Source organism: Apium graveolens, chromosome 9 (assembly GCF_009905375.1).
Source record: "Apium graveolens cultivar Ventura chromosome 9, ASM990537v1, whole genome shotgun sequence".
In the NCBI taxonomy this organism is placed as follows: Eukaryota; Viridiplantae; Streptophyta; class Magnoliopsida; order Apiales; family Apiaceae; genus Apium; species Apium graveolens.
The window spans coordinates 208,899,511-208,912,032 of NC_133655.1; the positions used below are offsets into that span (position 1 = coordinate 208,899,511).

The 12,522-nt window shown below is 34.9% G+C and overlaps 1 protein-coding gene across 4 annotated transcripts; it reads left to right on the top strand.

Annotated features, from left to right (window-relative positions):
• Positions 1-8,473: 8,473 nt before the first annotated feature.
• On the top strand, positions 8,474-12,506 carry LOC141684058 (uncharacterized). Of its 4 annotated transcripts, none has more exons than XM_074488891.1 (9): positions 8,474-8,930; positions 9,064-9,213; positions 9,323-9,537; positions 9,645-9,715; positions 10,393-10,555; positions 11,242-11,431; positions 11,664-11,822; positions 11,933-12,021; positions 12,098-12,235. In XM_074488891.1, exons 1-9 carry the CDS (start codon positions 8,597-8,599, stop codon positions 12,101-12,103), a joined length of 1,377 nt encoding a protein of 458 aa, XP_074344992.1. In that variant the 5' UTR covers positions 8,474-8,596; the 3' UTR covers positions 12,104-12,235. The 4 variants fall into 4 exon arrangements, with proteins under 4 accessions (XP_074344992.1, XP_074344991.1, XP_074344993.1 ...); XM_074488890.1 differs by having other exon boundaries at positions 8,475-8,930; positions 12,173-12,506; XM_074488892.1 differs by having other exon boundaries at positions 8,794-8,930; positions 9,069-9,213; positions 12,173-12,506.
• The last annotated feature ends 16 nt before the right edge of the window (positions 12,507-12,522 follow it).

Genomic DNA, 12,522 nt, shown 5'->3' on the forward strand with positions numbered 1-12,522 from the left:
TTTTGGACAGGCAAGCTCGGGGGTTTTCAGGTTGACTTTGGCGAAGAATGTTGCTTACAATATCGTCAAGAAAACGACAACTTATGGTTTGATCAAGGCTTTGTCAAACATGTATGAGAAGCCGTCTGCTTCAAATAAGGTGTATTTGATTCGCTTGTTAGTTGCCACTAGATTGAATGAAGGCGATTGTGTTGCTGATCATGTGAACGAATTTAATTATATCCTAGCAAGATTTACATATATGGATATTAAAATTGAAGATGAAGTACAAGCCTTATTGTTGGCATCCTTATTACCATACAGTTGGTCGGGATTTGTTACTGCTATAAGTAATTCATCTGGGACCGGTAAGATGACTTTTGATGGAGTTCGAGATTCTATTCTTGGAGAAGATATTCATAGGAGAAACTCAGGATTTAATGACGATGCTTTGATTTGTTGTGTTGAATGTTCAGTTGAATCATGGGTTATGGATTTTGGTGCATCATTCCATGCTACCCCTTGTAAGGATTTAATGTTAAATTTCAGAGTTGGAAATTTTGGTAAAATCCGTCTTGCTGATGATGAGACTTTGGATATTGCGGGCATGGGAGATATTAATCTTAGAACCTCTTTGTGAAGTAGCTGGATGTTGAAAGATGTAAGGTACATTCCCGGACTGAAGAAGATGTTGTTATATGTGGGTCAGTTAGATAAGGAAGGGTATTGAGTTACTTTCAGAGACGGACAATGGAAGGTTATAAATGGGAATCTAGTTATTGCTCGGGGAGAGAAAAAGGGGACTTTATATACATTGTTGAACAATTTAGCTATGAAGAAAATGAAGTTGCTGATGCGATTGAGTCTCCAACTTTGTGGCACCAAAGGCTGGGTCATATGAGTGAAAAAGGTATGAATCTGTTAACTTCGAAGGGGAAGATTCCAGAGTTGAAAATATGGAAGTTGGATTCTGTGAGCCATGTGTTCTTGGAAAGCAGAAACGTGTTTCTTTTGCAAAATCAGGGAGGACCCCCAAGGCTAAGAAGTTAGAGTTAGTTCATAAAGATGTATATGGTCCAACAACAGTTGCGTCATTGGGCGGATCTCACTACTATATCACTTTCATTGATGATTTCACTAGAAAGGTATGGGTTTATTTTTTGAAGAATAAATCAAATGTGTTTTCTACTTTCAAGAAGTGGAAGACTGAAGTTAAAAATCAGACCGGTTTGAAGGTGAAGAGTTTGATATCAGATAATGGTGGTGAATACAGTAGTGATGAGTTTAAAAGTTATTGCACAGAATTTGGATTAGAATGATTAAAACTATTCCAGAGACACTACAGCAGAATGGTGTTGTAGAGCGCATGAATAAAACCTTGAATGAGAGGGCCAAGAGTATGAGATTACATGCAGGGTTTCCAAAGATGTTTTGGGCAGATGCAGTTAGCACATCAGCGTATCTCGTAAATAGAGGACCTTCAAGTCCTTTGGGGTTCAAGATTCCTGAAAAAGAGTGGCAGGAAAAAGAGGTAAATCTTTCACACTTGCGAGTCTTTGGTTGTGTTTCTTATGTGCGTGTTAAATTCCGACAGGGACAAGCTTGATCCGAAAGCAAAGAAGTGTATCTTCATTGGTTATGGCTCAAATGATATGGGTTATCATTTCTGGGATGAACTGACTAAGAAGGTCATTAGAAGTAGAGATGTTACTTTTAATGAGAATGAAGTGTATAAGGATAAACTTGTAGTCGATTCTGAGTTTACAAAAGAACAACCTGAGAAAGAGGAAGCAGTGCTTGAAGATATTACAGAAACAGATCTTGCAGGGAATAGTGGGAGTTCGGAGAATGTTGATGACAGGGTTTCAGTAAGTCCACAGACTAAGGTAAGAAAATCTAACAGAAGTGTGAGGCCACCACAAAGATATTCTCCTTCAACATATTATATGTTATTGACCGATGACGGGGAGCCTCAGTGTTATTCAGAGGCAATATAAGTGGATGATTCAGTTCAGTGGAAATCAGCCATGGATGAGAAGATGAGTTCTATTGAGAAGAATGAGACTTGGTCTTTAACAGAGTTACCATCAGGAAAGAAGGCTTTACAAAATAAGTGGGAGTTCAGGATCAAAGAAGAACATGATGGCAGCAAGAGATACAAGGCAAGGTTAGTAGTCAAGGGTTATCAACAGAAAAAGGGTATTCACTATACCGATATATTTTCTCCTGTTGTTAAGATGTCTACAGTTAGAATTGTGCTAATTATTGTGGTTGCAGAGGATTTACACCTAGAGTAACTAAATGTTAAGACCGCGTTCTTACATGGTGATTTTGAGGAAAACATCTACATGGTTCAGCTAGAGGGATTTCAGGTAGCTGGGAAAGAGAGCCTTGTTTGCAAGCTTATAAAAAGCTTGTATGGTTTAAAACAAGCACTGAGACAATGGTACTTGAAGTTTGACAGCTTTATGATGAAGAATGGGTACACGAGGAGTGCTATGGATCATTGTTGTTACTTAAAACAGTTTGATTCATCTTATATCATATTGTTGTTGTATGTTGATGACATGTTGATAGCGGGATCAAACATGAGGGAAATCAACAGGTTAAAGAGATAGATGCCTGAGGAGTTTGAGATGAAGGATATGGGTGCAGCAAAAAAATACTTGGTATGAGCATCATAAGGGATAGAGTTGAAGGTACTTTAAAATTATCTCAAGAGAAGTATGTTGAGAAAATGTTACAGAAATTCAGTGTTCAGGATGCGAAGACCATAAGTACACCGTTGGTGAGTCACTTTAATCTCACAAAGAAGCATTCACCTAAAATGGATGAAGGCAAGAAAGATATGGCTAAAGTTCCTTATGCATCTGCAGTTGGCAGTTTAGTGTATGATATGGTGTGTACAAGGCCAGACATTTCTCATGCAGTTGGAGTTGTTAGCAGATTTATGTCTAATCCCGGAAGAGAGCATTGGGAAGCAGTCAAGTGGTTGTTACGCTACTTGAAAGGCACATCCAAGTTTGCACTATATTTCAGTAAGAAAGATGTTATCTTGGAAGGGTTCTCTGATGCAGATTTGGGTGGATGTTTGGATACAAGAAAAAGTACAACGGGGTATATTTTCACTTTGGGTGGCACCGCATTTAGTTGGATGTCTCGACTTCAAAAGAGTGTTGCTCTTTCAACCACAGAAGCAGAATATATGGTTATCTCTAAAGCTAGCAAGGAGATGATTTGGTTGAAGAATTTTCTTGAGGAGTTGGGCAAGAAACAGGCGGACAATGCTTTGTATAGCGACAGTTAGAGTGTTATTCATCTTGCGAAGAATCCCGTGTTTTATGCTAGAACGAAGCATATTCAACTGATATATCACTTTAAAAGAGAATTGATAAGCAATAGTACTTTGTCCTTGAAGAAAATCCTTGGATCAAAAATCATGCAGATATGTTGACTAAGGTGGTTACGAATGAAAAGTTGAAGTTTTGCGTAGCTTCAACTAGCCTTCAGAATTGATTGATGAGAAGGCGCTACACTAGTTAGAGTTATTGATTGAAGAATTGATTTTACTAGACTTACAAGAGTGAAGTGAAGATTGGCCAGACTCCAAGTGGGAGATTGTTGGGTTTGTGGAGTCTATTAGTTAAGCCCATGAAAATAGACTATTTAGATTCAGATTAGTTTATGGATTAGTCTACTTTTCAAATTTGGACTATAGTTTGATTTAGGCCTAGTTTCTTCTCTTATAAATACTCATGTAATTGTAAAATCATAACATAACAAATTGTGAGAGATCAATACAAAATTAGTGCGGCTTGTGGAATAGGAATTTCCGAACCACGTAAATCTTTGTCTTGTGTGATTTTCGTTTATTTTCTTGTTCTTGTTTATTCGCTTTGGTTTTGCTTTCGGTGTTGTATACTCAACATTCTCTGGGCTGGATCTACCAGGGCTGAGCAAAAAAATGAACAAAAACCGGAACCGATCTGAAACCGATAAAATCCGTAAAAAAGCGATTCGCAAAAACCCGAACCGATCTGAAACCGAAAAATTTAAAAACCGATCCGATAATAATTTTTCGGTTCCAGTTTTAGGTCTAAACCGATCCGAGAAAAACCGAACCGAACCGATTATATAAATATAAATATATATATATGTATATAAAAATATTTAGGATAAACAAATGTATGTATATATATAAAACATCAAATAATTAACATTCTGGCTGACAGTAGCAGCAGACAAGCAGTAGGCTACAGTTTGTAATTGAATTAGACCTTTTGACATGTATAAGTGTCAATTCTAATAAGTTTAGATGCAGATTAATTTCTTGACTTTCCATTGTAGAAAACATGGATTGTAAGTTATGTTTGCAGAAGATACCGTCTATCTTGAACTAATAAATCTCATCAGATTGTAATTTTCCCTCATTTTTGGCACTTTGTTTTAAACTCTGCATGATTGCATTTGCATCTATGATTTACCCAGCTACATATTAATGCAAAATGATTCACAGAAAACATATTATTCAAGGGTGTAGGCATGCATAGTTGCTAGAATCCTATGAATAGTTGAATCTAGTTGCTATAAAGTATGCTTGAAAATTTTATTTTGCTATTAGAGAATAATAGTATCACATTCACAGAATGCTTGGAAATTTTATTTTGCGTGAATGTTTTTGTTTTTTATTATGCAATATTTTTTTAACCGGTTTTGCAACTGAAATCGAACCGATATAAACCGATCCGGAGTTTTTAAAGCCGAAACCGATCCGATGGATCAGTTGCGGTTGCGATTTTTAATTTTAAAAATTGAAGACTTTCGATTCCGGTTCCGGTTTTATCTAAAAACCGAACCAATCCGAGGTTTTCTCTCCCCCTAAGATCTACTAATGATTCTAAAAAGGCTGTTGTTTCATGCTGGTGGTTGAAACATAAAAGATATGACAATTTGGAATAAAGCCGTAATTGCCAAGTTATTATGGGATTTTTTTTCATAAAAAATATAGGTTTTGGGTGCTATAGGTAGATAATTATTATCTAAAGAGAAGAAATCTGAGTACTTTTCATTGCCCGATAAGTATGTCCTGGATGTTGAGGCAGATACTGCAATGTGTAAGTGATATTGAGATAATTGGAAGTTGGAGTGTTGTTAAAAAAAGTGAACTGTACTCTCTAAAAAATATGTACTTGGATCATCTCCAACAAGTTATTCAGATGGGATCTTAACTTAAAATATAAAGATCAATGCTAAAAATTTGATTTTGTTGTGGTTATATAATATCCTTTTTAAAATACTTGTTTTTGCTTAGTGACATAGCTCTCAGAATCTCTGTATTCCAGTTGTTTCTTTCTTTTTTTAATATAAACTCTTGTATAACCTTATTTCAAATATATAATATTAAGTCTTAATAGTTTATAACATATATAAATATCCATAGTGCCTAACTCCATAATTTGGGGACAACGAGAACATCTTGTAGAGTAATGTGTTTGGACAAACATATAGTGCCTATGTGAGTAACTGAAGACACCTCTCCATTGGGTAAGTGAAGTTCAGATTGCATAGGTCTGATATTACTGACTAGATGAAGAAATGGTGTAATGTGATGTGTAGCTCCTGAATCTAATATACAGGTACAATCAGAATTGATGATTTGAACAGGAGATGCAAATATGCCAAAATTAGTAGAGAGATATATAGTACATGCCACATGATTTGTACTGTTATGTAGCCAAAGAGCTGAAAAAGAGGGAACTGAGTGAGATGCTTTCATTTTAGACTACAACATCTGAATCAATTGGTGACAATGTGACTCGGAAAGTTCATCAGACACATTAGTAGAGGAAGGCACCATATCTGTTTTAGCATATTCAATTGTGACAGTAGCAGCACTTTGCTTAGTAGAAGGTGCACGAATCTTAGGCTTTGGTTTGCCATGAAGACGATGCCACTCCGGACAAAGTATTTGTCTCGATTGTGTCCAGACAAGTGACAGTAGTCACATTCAATAGCAATATCAAAATTCCTCCTATCATCACGTCTAAATGAACCTGATTTCCTCTTATTATTGTTATGTATAAATCTTGCATTCATAGATGAGTGTTCAGGTATCAAAGAGATCGGTTGCACATGACTACGTTGATTCTCGTCTTGCAAAATCATAGCATATGCTTGATTGAGATCAGGTAACGGAGACATCAACAGGGTTTGACCTCGCATAACAGTAAATTGCTCATTTAATCCCATCAAAAACTGACTTAGTTTCATTTATTTCTCATAATTCACAATCTTCACAGTCAGATCACAAGTACATGTCGTAGTAGGTGTACAACAAGAACATCGAGGTATAGGAGCTAGATTTTCCAGTTCATCCATTAAACCTCTAAAATATGTGAAATAACTAGTAATTGATTGTGTGCCTTGTGTGAGAGATGCTAGTTCTTTGCGTATATTGAAGAATCGAGGTACGTTGTTTTGTGAATATCTAATAGCAAGATCTTCCCAGATTTGACGAGCAGTATGCATATAAACAATACTTTTCCTAATTTCATTTGAAACAGATTTAAGAATCCATGAAATTACCAGATCGTTGCTTCGTTTCCATAATGCAAACTGTGGAGATGTAGTAGCTGGTTGCTGTTGAGTTTCATCGATAAATCCAAGCTTAAGCTTTGCGAAAAGTGCAATTTTAACAGATCGGCTCCATTGATGATAATTGAAGTATGTGAGAACTTCACCGACGAGAGAGATACGTGGATGATCCGATGAACTCAGATAATATGGATGATTTATGTCGATTACAGTCACCATGGAAGATGTGGAAGCTGATTCAGAGGTGTTAGTATGTAAAGCAGTAGCGTAAGATCGCATCACATATAGAGTTATAATTGTGTGTGTATAGATCAGGCTCTGATACCATATCAGAAATGTTGAAGTTGCAGAATTAAAGTTGAAGATGAACAACAAAGTAATGAACAAAATAATAATCCAGCTTAGCTTACTTGGCATAGAGATGGTGTATTTACACTAGTCTAGATTCAGCTATACAATGTCTGTGTATTTATATTTTCTAACTGATTCTGTTATATGAGTGAGATGAGATATGAAATCTTGTTGATGTGGCTGCTAGAGTGTCATTTCCTTTTCTTCCTTATCCTTTGATATGAGACTTATATCTGTAACAATTTTCAACATTAGTATTTCTTATATTTATTCATTATTGATTATCTAATATATTAATAATAAATTTATATTTTTTTAATTAAAGTAAGAGGAAGAAAGATGCAAAGTCTGTCATATTTTATTATATAATATTAGTTAAGAAAATCTGGAAAAGAAGACGATGTTACTTAGAAATAAGTAGTGAAATGAAGTAATTAGCGATTTAGGGAATGATTAGGAGATTATTGGAACATTAATTTTGAACTCATTTTTTAAAATTCAACTTTAAGATTTGGATAGCTGGGATGTTGGACATGCTCATATGACTATGACTATGAGCAGTGTGTTATGCGACCAATCGGCTCAAAAGAGTTGTGTACTCCAAGAATGACAAGTGTTCAGCCATACGATTTCTTCTGAAAACACAAATCAAAAACTGCACAGCCAAATTGGATAATATTCTCAACCACTGGCTATTGATGCAGATGGAAAAATTGGATGGCCCCAAATGTCTCCATGTTGTCAATTATTATTATCACGAAACTTGCTAGTATAGATTCACCAACCAGGTTCTACACCTTTCAACCTCTCTTCTTTAAACTGGTATAGTATAGATTCAGGAAAGAAGATATTGAGTATCAGATACACCTTTCCTCAATAAGGGAAATCCTAGTCGTTTAGTCTCAAAAACACTATGGCTATCTTTTATATAATCATTTATTATTTTTTTTAAAATATACATTGCCATTATTTATATGATCAAAATTTTAAACTAAAGAAGCTTTGGTTTTTAAAATTATATTTAGATATAATTTATATACCAAAAAGTAAGTTGTATCAAAAGAGTCAAATTTAAAGGAATAAATTTTGTATTGATTTAATTTAGTTATTTTAATTTATAAAACTGAATAATATATTGCTGTAGTTTTTATAGATGTTATATACAAAAAATCATATATAAGTAATAAATTTAATTTACTGTATTAACTAAAAAATATTACTACGAGTAAGTATTATTGAAAAGTAAATAATTAATTAAATTGAAAAGTTTGGCGAACAGCTTATAAGCTCGTAACTTATCGAAGAGTGTTTGTCTACCCAATTTATAAGTCAAATAAATAACTTATAAGATAAGTGAAATGTTGATAATGACGTATTTTTTCTCAACTTATTTTGATTTATTCATTTTTTATTATTTTTTATTATAAAATATATATTTATAAATAAAATTATCCAAATACTTATATAACTTATAAATATTTATTAAGTTATTAAAAATTATTAATTTAAAATAATAAGTAACTTATTTTAACTAGAAAATCCAAACCATTAACGTTGAGGATACTAGAGAACATGAACATGGAATCTAGAAAAGAGGGGGTGGGCGGCGGAGAGATGAAAGATTAGAATTAGCTTAACCCAAAAGATTCGAGAATCTCCTAATCAAGTAGAAATGGCTGCTGCAATGATTTCTCCGACTCTAATAAATTTTAACAATCAAAATTATAATATTATTGATAATCGATTTGGATCCTCCTCAAGCAACAGGCTGTTGAGCTACACTCTTCATAAACACCAACCTTGTTGTTTTAAATCTACACGACAATCCTCATCATTTTCTGTTGCTTCGGCTCTTAACTCTTGTTGTTCGACCCACTCATACGACGTCGTTGTAGTTGGCGCTGGTATCATCGGGTTGACTATTGCTCACAAGTTCCTTTTAGACTCTGATCTCTCTGTTGCTGTTGTGGACGCTGCTGTTCCTTGCGCTGGCGCCACGGGCGCAGGTAAATACATTAACAAATGTGGGTTGAAATCCCTTGATCTAAAATGGTACCTGAATATTTATTTATTTGCGCAGGTAAATACATTAACAAATGTGGATTAGTAAACTCTGACATTTGAAGTTTGTTGTTGTAGGACAGGGGTACATATGGATGGTACACAAGACGCCGGGTACGCCTAAGTGGGAGCTAGCTACTCGAAGCCGGCATCTCTGGGAGGAGTTTGCAAACACTGTTACTCACCAAGGCCTTGATCCTCTACATTTACTTGGCTGGAAAAAGACCGGTCAGTTTCCATATCACTATTTTCCTTACACAAATGTAATTCACCTTAGTTTAATTAATTATCCTCTACATTAGTTTTCACTTTAAGCAAGTGACTTTTCCATCAACAGGGAGTTTGTTAGTTGGTAAAACTGCTGAGGAATCTGTCGTATTAAAACAGAGGGTGGATCAGCTGTCTAAGGCTGGGTTCAAGGCCGAGTTCTTGTCAAGTACTGATCTGCTACTACAGGAACCTGCGCTTGAGCTTCACAAAGAAGGTGGGGCGGCTTTTCTACCCGATGATTACCAATTGGATGCTCGACAAACAGTTGCTTATATCGAGAAGGTTATTTAAAATTATGTGCTACAATGGTACACGTTTATTTTTATCAATGTGATTCAAATTGCTGTCATGTATCTACTGATATTGTATACAATTACTTGGCAATTTAGGTTAACAGGCAGTATGAAACTGCAGGGAGATACAAAGAGTATTATCATGAGCCAGTGGAGGGTTTGCTAAGGTAAATTGTTACTTTACAGTGTCTTTGTTAGGAATCAAACGCAAAATTAAGAAATGTATTGGGAAAGAGGTTTTGAGTAGACCCGGCAATTTTGGACACGACACGACTTACACGACACGAAACGACACGAAAATTTAGTGTTTGTGTTTCCATTTTTAGTACACGACACGAAAGTACACGAACACGAAAGTATACGGTCGAGATTTAGTGTCGGTTTTATGTTTAACCTTCGAGTACACGACACGACACGAAGTATACGATATAAATAAATGTTATAATTAAATTTTAATATTTTTTATAAATATATATATAGAATTATAATAAATATATGCATATTTATTTTTAAAATATTATTTAATTTCATTATATTGTATAGAATTGAGATCTAAATATATATATTTCATATATTTTATAAAATTTTTACCTAAAAATACTATATTTTAATTTATATTAATATTAAATTTAATATATATTAAATTTAATATATATTAATATTCAATTTACACAACATACACGACACGAAATGAAAGTACACGAACGCTAAATATGTTGGTTTTGTGTTTCGCATTCAAGTACACGAAACACGAAAATACACGACACGAAAGTATACGACACGAACTGCCAGGTCTAGTTTTGAGGGTAAAAAAGATTGATGAAATTGTTGACATTTTTGTCAGATCCGGTAGCAGTGGAGAGATTAGAGCTGTACAGACTTCTAAGAATACTTTGTTCAGTAAGAAGGCTGTTGTGATTGCAACTGGTTGCTGGACAGGGTCTTTGATGCCTAATCTGATTTGTGACTCCGCATTGGAATTGTCTTTTCCTGTTAAGCCGCGAAAGGTCAAAATCTTGTGCCTTTTTCATGTTCTTTTCCTTGACACTGTAACACCACATAGACATGGTTATGCCCTTGTTGAAATCAATGGTGTGTGTGTGTGTATATACATATATATAGTTGTTGAAAGTTATTGTACATAACTATATAAGACAAGCCTCAAACTATAGCATGTTTCCTCCTAAACCAATACAGCAATGTTACACGAAGCAGTAGAGAATGTGCAAGGTGAAAGGGTCCTAGAGATGGTGATGTTAAGTCTTTTGGTAATTGTACTGCACTGAAGCATCAGAATTCCATCAAACTTATGTTTAGCGGATATGCCTAACATACCATATCTGAAATTTATGGTCTCAGTGATCCCCATGAGAGAGCATGGAAACTTTTGAAGATTAGAACTTCATATATTATGACTTTAGGTCATTGCAACGAGCTTATTTAGGAACACAAAATATCTTTATGTACATATGTGTGTTTTTATCAGTGTTATGTTCACCTAATTTTAAGCCCTTCTATCAGGCTTTCATATTTTTTATAGGCACGTCTCTTGAGAAATGAAGTAGAAATAAGTATGTGATTATAGTTACTTGGTAATCCTAATGTTCTTACCCTACCTGCTTTTCAATATTTTGTAGTCAATTGTCATGTTGCTGTATATTTCAAATCCTCTGGCATATGATCTATGTTATAGGGGCACTTGCTTGTGATAGAAAATTTTAATTCCTTCAAGCTGAACCACGGTCTTATGGAGGCTGGTTACGTCGGTCACCAAAATGCGACCCTAGAATCCATTGTTTCTGATCCAAAATATGTGGACCATGCAGAATCCACGTCCATTTCTATGACAGCCACAATGGATACAATGGGAAATCTTATACTTGGTAATTATCTCGTAGTTAAAGTTTGCCTTTCTTTGTTCTCTCTGGTATATTCATCTCTATCCGTTTTTTTGCCTATTTTTAGATCCTTATTGTACTTTCTTCATAGTACACTATATCAGAAACTAAATTACACTTTTGATATAACAAATCTCTTATTTTCGGACTCATGCACTGGCTTTAATGATTGAGGTTGTGAAACTGATATGCTTCCCATTGGTTGATGTCTATACAGGAAGTAGCCGGCAACTACTTGGGTTCAACACAGAAGTAGACGAGTCCATCATCAATTGCATATGGGAGCGAGCAGGGTTGTTTTTTCCTTGTTTACGAGAACTTTCTCTTAAAAGTCTTAGTGAAAGACGGAACGTAAGAGTTGGATTACGACCTTACAGTAAGTTTGCGAGGAAAATAAGAAATATTATCATTTGTTACAGTGGATATAGAATATCAGTATAGCTCAAGGTCATGTTTCATTACTTGACATTCTGTTTAACATTACAGTGCCTGATGGGAAGCCAGTAATAGGCCCGGTTCCTGGGTTGTCGAATGTATTTGTTGCTGCAGGACATGAAGGAGAGGGGCTTACTTTGGTAATAGCTCGCCTTTTTTTATGCTACTGTAGTTGAGCCTTTAAGAATAATGTGTGATCTTAGTATTTTTTTACAGTTATGATGTCGCATCTCAGACCAACATATGAACCGGCTCACTTTTAATATTACATCTTTACAATCTTTTTGTTAGGCGCTGGGAACTGCTGAAATGATAACTGATATGGTGCTGGGGAATTGTCTGAAAGTTGATCATAAACCTTATGTTCTTCAAAGTTGAAATTGTTAATTGCGTATATGCGGAATGAACATGGCTCAGGGTGAGCTTCAGATGTTTTTTCAAGATTCTCCTCTTATAGAGAGACATTACCACGTCAGTAAAATAGTAAGTACTCCAGTTTGGGTATATTTTTGAGAACAAGGAACCTGGGATTAATCAAATAATCCTTCAAACCCTATTTTCGATTTTCTCAATTGTTTCTCTCGTCATTTAATAGTCATTTAAATATTATAAATTTTGTCATTAATCTTTCAACAATTAGT